This window comes from Sinocyclocheilus grahami, unplaced genomic scaffold, assembly GCF_001515645.1.
Source record: "Sinocyclocheilus grahami isolate Dianchi unplaced genomic scaffold, SAMN03320097.WGS_v1.1 scaffold20.1, whole genome shotgun sequence".
NCBI classification, from domain to species: domain Eukaryota; kingdom Metazoa; phylum Chordata; class Actinopteri; order Cypriniformes; family Cyprinidae; genus Sinocyclocheilus; species Sinocyclocheilus grahami.
This window is the reverse complement of record NW_015505199.1, coordinates 2,295,394-2,310,723: the sequence shown is the minus strand read 5'-3', so window position 1 is coordinate 2,310,723 and position 15,330 is coordinate 2,295,394. Positions and strand designations below refer to the sequence as shown.

The following is a 15,330-nucleotide window of genomic DNA, read 5'->3' as shown; positions in this document are numbered from 1 at the left end:
ATTTTTATTTAAAACTCAGCTGTTAGACATGAGGTGTCAAGTTTGGCATAAGATGGAGAAACGTAAGGTCTGCAACAACAGACATATAATTTCTGATTACTGACAGCTGATTACTGGCAAAGACAACCCAGCAATGCACCTGGTTACTAAGCAACCGGTGAAAGCCATGATAAAGGAGCATGCTCCAATTAGGACAGCCAAAAACACAAATCCAATAATTACAGTGGCTTACAAGTAGAATAACACATCACACCGAGCTTGTAACCTTCAAAATGTTTTTTTTCTGTGTATGCACTTTGCAGCATTGCCAAACAAAACTGTACCTTTATTAACACATGTGCAAAGCTGATGGCAGGGAAATGTAAAAAAACTTGTATTGAACATAAGTGCACGCACAGACACACACACACAGACACAGACACTCTTAAGTTTAGCATTATGACCATCCTATGCTCATGTAAGTCAGCATTCTTCATAAAGGAAACACAAAGCATGTTAATGCACATCTGTCTTCACAGCTCCATCACATCCAGAGTCCCTATGAGAAGCCCCTTATAGATGACAGATGGAGAGGTGAGCGAGAGAAGTAGTCACTTCCTCTCTGCTCATCATCTCTCAGCAGCAGGCAGTAACACTCCAGAGGTCCAACCCTGCACACTCCACTTCATTCATCCCTCGTTCACTAGCTGGGCTCAGACGGCTTGTTTAGCTCCACTTTTATGCCCCTTTCACCTGCACCTAAGAGACAAAGAAAGACAAAAATTCTGCTCTATGCTCTCTATGATAATCCATATGTTATGCAACTACTTAAAGTACACTTCATCCCAAAATAGTGAAAATACTGTCATTTACTCACCCTTATGACATACACACAAGTTTGTAGAATGAAAGTGAGCAGTTACTGGTTACTACATTCAAACATTTGGCTCAGTAAGTTTAAAAAAAAATGTTTTAATCAAATTTATGTTTCTTTAGCAAGGGCACATTAAATTGATCAAAAGCAACAGTAAAGACATTTATAATTTTTTTATTTTAAATAAACACTGTTCTTTTGAACTTTCTATTCATGAAAGAATTTCTAAAATAAAAAAAGCATCAGTTTCCATAAAAATATTAAGCATATTTTCAACATTGATAATATAAAAAAAATATTATTATTCATATTATATTAAAAATTAAACCATTCAAGCACCAAATTAGCATATTAGAATGATTTCTGAGGGATCATGTGGCACTAATGACTGGAGTAATGATGCTGAAAATTCAGCTTTTCCATCAGAGAAATAAATTACAATTTAAAATATATTAAAACAGAAAAAAATATTGTACATTTTTATCTTTTTTTTTTTTTACAATTTTATATTTTTTACTGTTTGATCAATTAATGCAGCCTTGGTGAGACTCGTTTTAAAATAATAAAAATAAAAACATGAGTATATATATATATATATATATATATATACACATATATATATATATATACATATATAAGAGCTGTCAGTTTAACGCGTTAACTTAATTAATTAGTAATGAAAAATAACGCAATTAAAATATTTGAACGCAGTTAACGTACTGGCCGTATGTCCCTGTATGAGTTTTTGTCTCATATTTATATCATATGATAAGCGTAAGCGATATCACACCAGCAGCGAGAGCAATAATCACACGAGTGCACATGTGATTTTATACAACAGTTCAGTAAATAAGAAGTTAATATGGTGCTATATTTTAAACACAATATTGTGTGTTTTTGTTCAATTTTGCCAACGAAAATATTACCTTAAAAACCACAGCAGAACTGTTGTGCGTCTGTGAGCAACACAGCGATGTTTAGTTTCTGAATGAATCTGCGTTTTGAATGAATCCTGTGAACCAATGATTCTAAGCCCATTCATAGAGAGGCAATGCCTGCGTCCCAATGTGCATACTATCCATCTTAAATTCTATGTGATATTAGTAATTTTCAATAATATTTAGGGCAGATAGGGTGGATAGTATGCACATTGGGACGCAGGGGTTTACTTCATTCCTGAATCAATCAGTCGTTTGAACCAATCGACTCATAGAAACATTTACCGCCACCTGCTGGTCATTTTAGTTTCTTGTTTAGAGTATCATTTCAATTATTAAAAAATTAAATAAATCAATGAAGAATAAGAAATAAGATATACAAGAAATTTACAGACAGCAAAACTGTCAATTAAGAAGGAATCAGTCAATGGAAGTGCCTGGTCATGTTTGAGCAGATCTCACCTGTTAGATATTTCTCTTTAGCTCGAGCTCGTTCATCAGCGTCAAAATACCACACCGTTATAGCATACCTGCACATAAATACACACATAATTGTATAGAAGCACGAGCAGCTTAAAGGACTAACTTACAAAATGAAATGTCACTATCACTGACCTTGTGGCATAAGCCGGCTGGACCTCATGTGGGTTCCGTCTGTCTGACCAGAAGAGCAAAAGTCTGTCAAACCTGGGCTCAATGTCTGCAAACTGAGCAGTTCCCTCTGGAAAGATCCGCAAAAGGCCACCGTGTTCCTATAGAGTGAGCAGATCAGAATGGATGTATATAGTTTAATGGGCACCTTCACAGGACTACATTTTAGAACTTCTTAGGTATGTAAGTGGTTAAAATGATTAGAATTGGAACAGATAACTGATACCGAATGTACTAAACTCAGTGTGAAGACCGCAGGCAAATATAGAAGAAAAACAAACAATGAAATAGTTCAGAGAATGAAAGTTAATATGCATACAGAAGTGTTTAACACAAAAGAGAAGAGTTTTCGACTAGACAGGTGATCTAAACATTTTGGCAATCCGCTCCCATTAAAGAACACAGCTAATAAATAAACAATTCTACAAAGTACAACAGAAATACAACTTTTTTTTTTTTTTTTTTTAAATATAATGATTTGATTTTTATCACATTAAAAACTACCATAATGTATAAACACTTGGAGAACTTAGTACATTTTTCCTCAGCTGTACTGAATTGTACTTGAAAAATGATTAAAATCGTACACTTGCATTAAAAACCATATCAATGAACTAAATCAATATCAGTTCACTTCAAATAAAAACATACAAATATAATGCATATAACATAGTTAATTCATAAAAGTTATTATATTAAATATAATAATTACACACACAAACACAATTCATATTTAAGAGTAAAACATTAATATTAAACAGAGACAAACAACAATTATAAAAGTTTTGAGTCAGTAAAAATATTATTGAAAGAAATGAATACTTATTCAGCAAGAGTGCCTTAACTTGATCAAAGGTGATACTGGTAAAGACAACATAAATAAATGCTGTTAGTTTTCACAAAAATATTAAGAAACATTGCTAATAATAAGAAATGGCTCTTCAGCAGCAAATCAGCATATTAGAAGAGTGATTTCTGAATGATCATGTGACACTGAAGACTGAAGTAACGATGCTGAAAATTCAGCTTTTTTAAAAATATATGACAATAGAAAAGTTATTTTAAATTGTAATAAAATTCCACAATATGTGCAGCCTTGGTCTTTCAAAAACATTCAAATTCAATTAGAAATCAAAAAACAGCTCTTTCGTTCACAAAAAACAATGTTGTGGATGGGAAAACTCTGGGAGGGAATGTCTTTTTTCCTGCCCCAGGACAACCTGATGCTAAATTTAGCTTAAAGAAAAAAAAAAAAAAATCTGACACACTGACTATGACTATGACTTTTACATAAGCCAAGACAACAGGGAACAAGCAGGTTTGCGTGAGACGGCTATTTTTTCTCTCCATGCAGTGGAGGGGGTGCGATATGAGAGAGAGAGTGCTAGAGTTTACACCAGTGTTTCCCAACCTTTTTTTATTTGCGGCACCCTTTGGAAATTTTAAACTTGTGGCAACCTACAAAATTTATTTTGTCACAATATTTGAATTTCTAACTTCGATATGATCATTTGAAAAGTATAGATATTCGGTACAGCAGGGAAGAACTGCAGAATATAATGTCATACAGATATTTTTTATATTATTAAAACATTTTGTCCATCAATGGTGGCAATCAGTAGGCTAATTTCTAATGAAGAGACTAATTTATATAACAGATTTTAATGTAGGCTTTTATAAATATGTAAACATTATTTATTTACCATTATAACTATCTATCTCACAATTTTTTGCTCACTCAGTGTTTTTTTTATTTTACAGTGGGGTAATTTTGGTGCAGTAGCACGAGAGCTTGATTTCAAACTTTGGATTGAATAAAAAATGACAAGTTAGCAGTCAGTAATAAAATAAGAAATAAAGAAATTAATAATGATAGCACAAATAAAAAATAAGACAGGCCTTCGAATTAAATAAATTGCAGGTAGGTCTAACAGTAGGGTTAAGATATTTAACTTTTTTTTTTTACCAATTATCCAAATAATGTTTAGTCCTAGAAAGCTATTATTATCAGAACACGTGAGCATAACATAGCAGTTAGCAGATCAATGAATAAGAGGGCAGCGTTACCAGAGTTACCCATATACACCATGTTACAGCACAGTAGGGCTATTTCAGACAGAAACAATACTGTACTACATCGATGAACGGTATACGAGTGGAGCGCTGAGCGGAGCGCACACGCATAGAGCGGGATAATACGCAGAGCGTCACACCACGTGAAAGTGAAACCTGAGCGGTGAACTCATTTTCCGCAGCCGAAATTTCGGTGCATCTCTAATTATCCTTTTTTCCGACATCAGAAAAGGATATTATATAATAGATGCTTTTTTGAACATTTTAGCAATTTAAAAATATTTAAAAAATGATTTTTTACACGCCACCCCGGTTGGGAAATACTGGTTTATACCATGTATTACTGGCATTCTGTGCAGCTTGAGAAAGACTGAAAATATTAGGGTTGAATGTATGTGTGATGTGATCCATCCTTAAAACACCTCTCTGATAAATAAACATGACTGAAAAGAAAAAACAACATCCACAGAGCCTCAAGCAAAGAGTACGTTCAGCCTGTACACTAAACACTACAAACCAAACTGCATTCTTCTTTCCCTTCTACCATCCCTATATCTGCCATGTGCTACTGGCCAACTCTATTTCGATATTCTACTTCACATAAGAACATCTGATCAACACTCGGAATGGTTTTCCATGGCCTGTCAGAATGTTCTAGAGCAGAAGCGGCCCTCTAATGCAGAACTGGCCGTAGAGCTGGCAGGTGACAGAGGTGGTAGAGCACAGTTCCCGTGAGAGCGCTCACCCAAAAATGAATATTCTGTCATCATTTACTCATCCTCAAGTTGTTCCAAACCTGTATGAATTTCTTTCTCCTTCTGCTGAACACAAAAGAAGAAGTTTTGAAGAATGTGGGTAACCAAAGAGTTGTTGGTCTCCAATAACATCCATAGTATGGCAAAAACAATATGGAGGCCAATGGAGACCAGAATCTGTTTGGTTACCCACATTCTTCAAAATATCTTCTTTTGTGTTCAGCAGAAGAAAGAAATTCATACAGGTTTGGAACAACAATAGTCATTTGTCAGTCTGACTACAGTAGTTGAGGTGTGTTTGTTTTTTTGCAGTGACATTATTTTACAGTACAATTATGATTACATGTATGATGATGGCGTACAAATACATAAATATTAAAATGAATTTTTAAAATGAATTTTTCCATTAATTACAAATTCAACGCAAACCAAAGTTTCACTGTTCTAGCAGACTTCTAATAGCAGTACATAAACAGTCTCTCGTGTGGCCTATTGATGTAAAGTACCAACAGCAAACTCCCTGCAGAAGGTTGGTTTTGAACTTCTATTGTATCGAATGTAAGCTCAGATGCAAGTTTGAGCAGTCTACATCAGATAAGAAACCTAAACAACCTGAGAAGGGCTTAAACAAATCTCATGAAGCTTTACACACACTACAGAAAATATACAAGTTCACTGGCTGAAAAAAACAAAAAAATCCTACCTTGGCATCCCAGTTTTTATTTAGGTAATATATGCATGTGATACATCTCCCATCACCGTTTGGGTTATCCACATGCCGCACATATCCTGTCCCATTGCCAGGGTAACACGCCACCATTGCCTGGAAGGAAAAACAGGGGTTGTTTTAGTAATGGGCCAAAATAGCCAATCAAAAGAACATACAACGACAGACCATTTGCAGTGGTTTGGATGGTGAATGCTCTCTAGAAGACGAAATTAAACTTTCCATTCTTTCCCGTCATTAGATCATATTTCATTAACGCATATTCACATTTTTCATTATATAAATATATATATATACACACACACACACACACACTTATATTAGTGAAGACAATTTTCAAATAATATTAATTTATTTAGGTGATATAAGAAGAAAAAAAATCATAAAGCTTTAAATGTATTTATTCACCATATCAGTATTTGGCATACCACCTTTCATTCCAAATTATAGACAAATCTTTGTTGTTTTTCATTTACAATGAGAATAATGAAAATTACTGAACTAAAATCTAAACTGAAACATTCAGATGCATTGAAGAGAACAAAGGCAAAGGCAAAAAAAAAAGGTCCTACACAGGCTTATGAAAAATATTATAGAGTGAAATAATGAGATTCACTGTTAATCCGTATTTGTGTAATGCAGTTCAGATCATTGAACTCCACGATACCGCAGCGCACAACTACATGAATCTACATGAAGTGAAAAAAATAAGGTGATAACTGTGATATTCTCAGCCCTGTGATGATTATATCTTTTAATCTTGTTGAATCTGGGTTATGAGGCTGAGGGAACAATGAAGCCATTGCTGAAGTCTTTCCTTTTGCTTAGGGTTTTTCCTTTCCTGCTCTTCCTCTGCCCCTTTTATTTTGGTCTTCGGGTTTACATGGAAAGTGTTAATTAATCACAAAGGAAAAAATAGCAGTGTAAATCTATTTGTGCACACAGACACATCCGTTATCAGGACAGTGTTACAAAAGAGAGAATGAGTCAAAAGCTCATAAATTTTTTTTTTGAGATAGTCCATCAGCCCACGACATGTGACCTGCATGTGACTCGGTTAAACTACATTTCTGAAGCAAACAACATGCACTTCCTTATAATTAGAAGTTTAAAAATAACTTGGTTGGAGAATATTCCTCTCCAAGCATGAAAGCATGTCAAACTTTGAACAAGACTGTGATTAATACCAGTGTTCACCTTTAAATCATGAACAAAACATTTCAAACAAGCATTACCACCCAATAAACACTTAATTATCAGAACCTTTGGGCCAATACTGTGAGCCGTGTTTCTGCAAAATTAAGAAAAAACACACAAAAAAAGGGGACAGTCAGACCGGTTCTCTGATATCGACCGTCTCCGGGAACTTGCTTTTTGCCTTCTGCACTTCTGCACGTAGGCTCCTGAATCTGATCAGTTCACTGACAGTTCATGACCTAACACACTATTTATAAGCAGCACTAGCCCAGCAGGGAATTGTAGGCCTTAACTTAACCCTGTAACCTTAACCCTACAGCTTAATGTCACAGGGACCAAGACGTCTTCCCCAGGGAAACGACATCAGTGTGTTTTCCACTAAGAAAAAGAAAGAAAAAAAAAAGAAGAAAAAGAAATAAATAGATAAACATGAAATACATTTATTAAAATAAATTCAATTTACGTAATACAAATTTAAATAGCGAAATATAAAATCTATATATAATATAAAATGTGTTCGAATTATAAAGTGTTTTTATTTTGAAATGAACAAATTTCTATATTGTTGAAGTACTAAAAAAGAGGGAAAAATTAGATTAATTAAATAATATATAACATGTTATACTGCTAATCAGCATCTATTTTTTCTAAAAATAAAAAAATAACATTAGATGTGAACCAGACCAATATTGAAATGATTGAATATTGATAATGATAAGCCAATAATTATTTTCATATTATTCCCATTAATTGATAAATTGCTGATATATCAATCTATATTACCAAAAAAAAAAAACTTAAAATGAAAGAAAACACATTAAAATTATTAGCTTGTATACTACAAGTAAATTTAGGCATCGCAACATTATTATGCAGTATAAAAGATGGATAAATATTCCTTTTTAAATCTGTTTAAAAATACACAGTTCACATTAAACAAAAAATAAGTTCTCAAAATAAGAGATGAGAGCCCTCTGGGATGCTGGTTAGATAGTCATCTCTCAGTGCTTGATGATGGCAATGGCAAATATATTGGCCAATAATAACTAACTCAATAAATATCTAATTTCTCGACAGTAACTTACAGTGTATTATTCTGCAGCATATGTTCTTACAGATGATTCATACAGATTGTTGTCTTACTGAAGTATTTACTGAAACGGTGACTACAGAATCATGATACAAACTGAACTGTTAGAAATCTGAACCATTACAGCCTTTTTACATACACACCCTTTCACTCATAAGAACACAAGCACACAGAGCTGCTAACAACAGTACACGTCCTCCCTTAACATCTTTCCCCAGCTTCCTGAGGCCTATAACTCGATATTAGATTTCCAGTGAAACAGCGTCATCATTCCAGGAGAACAGAAGACAGCTGAAGAAAGCAAACACATGCTGAGAACAAATCTGAAAGCGACTGCACATGAGGACCTTTTTCCTAGCAGCATAACCGTTAGCGGTGCTGAGGTGTGGCCGACTGTAAATCACTCATCTGATTACTGATCACTCATCTGGGGTGAGTGTGAGAGCCAACTGCATCAGAGAGTTAGAGGTGTGCAGGGCATGCTGGGGTGACAAAACAACCAGGCACGGAGGGATGGATGCAGACGGCACCCATCAACATCACGCAGCGGGTTTTGCATCAGGATGCCATGCCACCACTGTCCTATCATCACCTGCAAAGATCCATGACCGAGGAGGAGGGTGAAGGAGATTGAGGGGATGCCATAGTCCCACAACACAAAGAGCATTTCAATCAGAGCTTCAGTGTGCGTGTCGTCTGGTTTCAAAGTCTCAGACACACCTGGATGTGATGCTGTGTGCGCAAACAGCTGCGCCCACTATCTACCTTTTTATTAGATTCTCAATATTCCTCAATATTCATGGCAAGGGTAAGCCACAAACATTGCCAAAGAAGCTGGCTGTTCACAGAGTGCTGTATCCAAGCATGTTAACAGAAAGTTGAGTGGAAGGAAAAAGTGTGGAAGAAAAAGATGCACAACCAACTGAGAGAACCGCAGCCTTATGAGGATTGTCAAGCAAAATCGATTCAAGAATTTGAGTGAACTTCACAAGGAATGGACTGAGGCTGGGGTCAAGGCATCAAGAGAGTTTCACAATTTGAGTTGAATTACTGAAATAAATGAACTTTTCCACGACATTCTAATTTATTGAGATGCACCTGTATACCATACCTCGTAATTCAGCCAAAAAACACATAGATATGATTTTTTTGGTCATATTGCCCAGCCTTAGTCTTGACCCACTGCCATCTATTCCAGTGAGCAATGCAGAGCTGATATAAAAGTCAGCTGCAGGACTTTAGCCAGCTAGACAGTTCTAGTACCCCTGTAGTAAATGCAGAGCGTGCAGCTGCACTGCTGTTCCAGCACTGAGACCCTGGCAGACTGACACCACACTGCTCCATTACCAAACACATCAAGGAGAAACCAGTGACGACACTTATGTCCAAAAGATAAGTCAATCACATAAGCTTCTTTTGCTGAGGAAAACAGGCCCAACTTGCAACTAACATCACACACACCAACCCTATAAACCAACCCTCATTTGCACCAAAAATATAAAAACAGGCTTCATTATAGTTCAAGTAACAATCTCATAAGATCCCTGTTTGTGGCATGCATGGTTTCCTGACATAAGGGAACAAAAACAAAAATGCACGTAACTGTCTGTCGATGCAGACGCAAATAAATATTATACATTCTTCCCAGTGAGGTGGGACTTTCCAAAGGGAATGAACTGCGAACGAATGAACGAATATACTCAAAACGCCTATTCTGATCCAGTGCCAGCATATCTCTGGTCACGTAATGTAAACATGACCACTTAGCAATTAATATTATATTTATATATATATATATATATATACACACATATATATTTGTGAATGGGGCTACACTATTTGCACTGCAAATTTCTGATTTACAAAGAAAAAAAGTAAGAGTAATTTGTTTGTGAATCGGAATACACCAGTTGCGTTGTATGTTAGTTTTTGTGTGAAGACAACTCTTGCCATTATTTTGTGGTAAATAGTCTTTTGTATTGCATCAATAAAGGCTACAAATACACATTCACTACTTAGGTATGCCAAGACAAATGGTCTTTTTTATTGCACCAATACAGACTACAAATGCACATTCACTACTTAGGTATGCTATGACACTTAAGATTCAGAGGAGAACGCTGCTGCTGAAAGTTGTGCAAGAACCATGGACACGATGAACCACCTAATGTAGTACATTATGAAAATATTCATCAAAAAAATTTACTGGGTCCAAACTATGCAATTATTTTAGTTTTCATTTATTTATTTTTCAATATTATTATACCAACAGGGTCTAAACTATGTCATTAATTACTGTGGGAGGATTCCTCAAAAGGACTATAATTATTATTTATTTATTTATTATTCTTATTATTGTCCTTTATTTAACCAGGTAAAAACTTCTTACAGAAGTGACCTGGCCAAGATGCAGCACTACATTATCAGAAGAAAAAACACAATTAAAAACATTTACAAATTGATTCTTCCTTTAACAGCTCATTGATCAAAAATCTAAAAGTGTTCACTGACACCGAGGTCTGCAACTTCAAGTCTTATTTTAAAGAGAAAGAATTGTAAAGAAATAAGAATAATGGAAATAAGGAATCATCAAAGGGATAGTTCACCCAAAAACATGAACATTTAAAATGACTCACCACCATGTAGTTCCAAACCTCTATGACTTACTTTCTTCTGTGGAGCACAAAAGAGGATATTTTGAAAAATAATGGTAACCAAACAGTTTTGGTGATCTTCCAAAAAAAACAAAAAAAAAACACACTGAAACATTTCTCAAAATATCTTTTTGTGTTCCACAGAAGAGAGAAATATAAACACCTTCACAAACTACATGAGGGTGAGCAAATGCTCTGCCTCTGATCCTCTGACATTTAACAACCACAAAGCTCGGATATAACATTTAAAAGCTAGTTTAATATCAATACAAAACAAACATATTGTGTTTTAAGCATTAATGTTTCTCTTTCATAATAGCATGGTTTTTATTGACAGTCTGATCATGGTGTACGTTACTGATTGCAAAGCATGCCTGTGAAGAGGGAGTGAATCTAAAAATAAAAATAAAAATAAAAAAGGAGGAACACATACTCCCCCAGGCACAGTCAGTCAATGAAGTACTGAGGTTTTTGTCTTTAAATAAGAGACACTTTAAACTCTGATGAGCCAAAAGACCTACCAAAGATCTACCAAAGTGCGTGGTCTAAAATGAGACATAGGCCTACAACTTACATATAATCGTATGCAGGTTAGGTATGTTTTGCAGCATAGCTGCTGGTTTTAAGCTGGTCATGTGCAGGTCCTAAGCAACTAGCTCCTGCTCAGGACCAGCTTAGGATCAGCACATGGCCATCTTAAACCAGCTCATGAACTGCTAAGGAACAGCTCAAACCAGCAGCCACGCTTCAAAACATAACAAGCATATGCTGGTTTTTTTTCAAATGGGTAATCACACCAACTCTTGCATAATCCTTGCAAATTTCCTGTAGGTCAAATTAAGCATGCCTGTTTACACTAAGAGGAAAAAGGTGATGGTTTTCCTAAACCTTGAGAGGTTAGAGATTTGTCCAAACATTGTGCATGCGTTGGGTACGCCTGATAGCAGCTGGTGGTCGCAGGCGTTTCCCTGACCTGGGGAAATATGAGAGCCATGCTGGTTGAGGATAACTCACAAAGGCACTATCAGTAACATATGGCGCTTTTCCACTGCGTGGTACGACTCGGCTCGGCTCGGCACGGCTCAGTACGGTACGGCACGGCTCGGCTCGCGTTTCCACTGCAGTTCAGTACCACTTTAGAGTGGGTGGGATTAGCTAGATCCGCTAGATCCGCTACTCTGTGTATCCGGAACGTCTGTACTTCCTCAACAGACCACGAAACAGCCAGTACTGTACCCAGTGGAAACCCCCCCAAAACTAAACCGTCCGGAGCCGTACCGTGCCGTACCATGCAGTGGAAAAGCGCCAATAGTCTGTGGCTCCACAGGAAGATCCTGTTTTAAAAAAACGGTCAATCTGACATTATTTGTGGGCGTAGAATGTTCAAGAACAATTGAAACTGAGGGAGAGTCCTGATGGTGCATATGTCCAAGGTCTTTAATCTAGTTTAGTTTAGTCCAGAACATTTATTGTAGGGGGTTTTCAGGGCTGCTACAAATGCAGTGAAGAATGTAATGTGAGAAACCAGTGATTTAGTATAAACTCACAGTGACATTTGTTCAGAAATATACTACAGAGGCGGTTCAGTAATGCTCTCAATGTGAGAAAGAACTGCTTTCATTTTTAATATAACGTCTGAATAACATTTCTTAAGATTCCCTTTCTATTTAAAGACAGGATGCCATGTCGCCACTGTCCTATCATCACCTGCAAAGATCCATGACCGAGGACTGGCGAGGAGGAGGGTGAATATTGAAATGGTGAGGCCTCTTCCCATCTAAAGTGACACGGAATGAAGTTTAAACTTAACCCATCCAGGACCAGGATGTGTTAATGTGTTAACTGGACCTTCACCTGTTCCCCCAACCATATGTTTCAATGCCTGTGGACCAATGATTTTCCATTAGATTACTGGATAGGAAAATAATAATAATTTCATAGCCATTGCACTCTCAAAAAGCAGTTACTAGCAGATTAAATATTTCAAAAATGAGCATAACTATAACAAAAATTACTTTCTCTATAAAATTTCCATGATTTTCAAGGCCTTTAAAATTCTGACATTTCTTTTTTTGATATACTTTATTATGTCTTTCAGTTCAAGCACATTTAATAGTTATACAAATAAACATTTCCTTTAAAGACATCATATTTTTTTACCAATAGTTATTCCTCATTTTTCCTTCTACTTTATCTTCCTTCACTTTTTTTCCTTTTGTGATAATACCCATCACAAACACATAAAAAAATATATAACAATAATAATAATTAGAACAATAAACCAATAAATACATAAACACTTTTTCATATGAAATATAGATAAAAAAAAGCATCCACATATTTATATTAAACTCTTATAATGACCTAATTCCTAATAAGTAATTCAAATAATATTATTTAAAACTAATTAATAATAATATTAATTAAATGAATAAAAATAATGAATGAAGTTAAAATTCTTACATTTCTAGGTTTCCCTTTCCTAGATAATGTTTTTATAAATGAATGGTGCATTCATGTACATGTTCAGCTACCTCTTATTCATCTCAAGCCAAGTTCACACTACAGGATTTTAAGCCTGATTTGCAAGTCAACGAGCTCGCCGACAGGTCCGGCTGTGATCGGGGGAAATCTGCAGGTGATAAGCACTTGGCAATCTTTGTGTGTGAACTACTCAATGAAGCACCAAAGAGGCTCACTGATGTGTAGCCGACACCTCGTAGACAACAAACAAATATCTAGCATGCTAAATATCCGACTTCAAGACAGACAGCAAGTCATGTAGTCTGAACAGCACAGCAATCTGCCGACATTTAAAGTCATGTAGTGTGAACTAGGCTTCACAAGTACTAGTTTTTGGACTCTAGACATGTTTGTTTACTAACTACAGCTAATTCACAACCACAATTCAGTACCTTTTGTAGTGTTGCATTCGTCTGCCTCAACCAACACATATTTGTAAGATGCTAAGTTTTAAATGATTTTTTTGCATGTGTGCAGCAAGGTGTGCCTGGTCATGTGACATCAACATCATGTGACATAAACATGGCGACATCATGCAAAATTTCCAGTGGGATGTTAGTGGGAGACATATTAATATTCAATATTAATATTCAACCTGATTGATCAATCCTCAATTTTCATGTTATTTCTCAAAATCGCTCATTTAAGCATAAAACTTTTCTTTTTAAATTAGCACATAATCACTGATTGCACCAGTCATCATATTTTTCCTTCAGTGGCATCTCTACTTACTTTCGTCCTTCCATTGATCTTGTAGTCGCCCAGAGGTCCGTTACAGTGTCGGATCAGCTCGTCCATGCGGCTCATGAGAAACGCTATCCTCTCACAGCCGGGCTCCTTCCCCTCCACCCAGGTGATCTTATCCCCTCGAATGTCCTTAGACGAGTCGCTCCTCTGACTGACCAGCTGCCCGTCCGTAAAGCCGCCGGTCAGGTAAAGCGCCTGCACGTCCTCCAGAATACTGCGTCCGATTTCCTCACCTAGGAAGTTGTCGATCACACAGATGCCGTGCTTGTTCAAGCAGGGCACAATACAGTCCGTGGCCAGCTTCTGAGGAGGTGACCGTGTCTGTCCATTGGGTTTTAAACTGTCTGCGGTCGGTTTGGTGTCAGAGCCCGTGGCGGACTTGATAAAATCTGGCATTCTTTCGTCGGGTGTCGTAACGGCAGAGTTACTCTGAGAAGTGTTGGACTGTTCTGAAGTGTTGTTCTGTACGGCGCTGCGCTCTTCAGCCGGCTGCTGCTGCTTGTCGGCCTCCTTGCACAGCCGCTTGTGCTTCTTCCAGTCCTGTCTCTGGTGCTCTTTGCTGCAGTAGAGCGAGCTGCGGCACCGTCCGCACTTCATCAGGTTCCCCATTTTCCCGCACAGCTCGCAGTACTGGCGCTCTCGCTCCAGACGGTCGCTTTCCCTGGAGTTTTCCTCCATGTTTCAGCGCTATATTACTGTATCAGCCTGCAACTTCACTACAAGTGTCCACAAGCGAAATTGAAAGAAACTCTGCCCCTGGGCCTCCGCTGCCGTTTTCATTCCAGTTGACGGAGGGCAACGTGACGCTCTCACATTCCCGCGACATCTGTGTTTTGACACTTGTGAAGTCTCAGTGCATGGCGCCGGCCGTTCCTTTTCTTCAGCGCTCAGCGCACGTCAACCATGTGCGCATGCGCACTAGAGGCAGGCTAGACAGTGGTTGTTTCACACGTGCTTCTTACAACGTTGTGTGGGAGGAGTTAAAGTTTACATAAATAATAAGAAAAAGATCGTCCAAAAAACGCAATGGGCAGAAATATTGCATCTACGTATTAGAATAAACACACACAAATCAATAAATAAAATTCCTATATATATATATATATATATATATATATATAT

General features: G+C 36.8%; 1 protein-coding gene across 1 annotated transcript; it reads right to left on the bottom strand.

The window, feature by feature from the left end:
* egln1b (egl-9 family hypoxia-inducible factor 1b) lies at nucleotides 1-15,117 on the bottom strand. Its single transcript, XM_016239192.1, has 5 exons — nucleotides 14,194-15,117; nucleotides 5,974-6,093; nucleotides 2,407-2,543; nucleotides 2,254-2,321; nucleotides 1-738 (listed from the first exon to the last, which is right to left on the bottom strand). The coding sequence occupies exons 1-5, from the start codon at nucleotides 14,884-14,886 to the stop codon at nucleotides 683-685; spliced, it is 1,074 nt and encodes a 357-aa protein (XP_016094678.1). The 5' UTR covers nucleotides 14,887-15,117; the 3' UTR covers nucleotides 1-682.
* Between the last annotated feature and the right edge of the window lie 213 nt (nucleotides 15,118-15,330).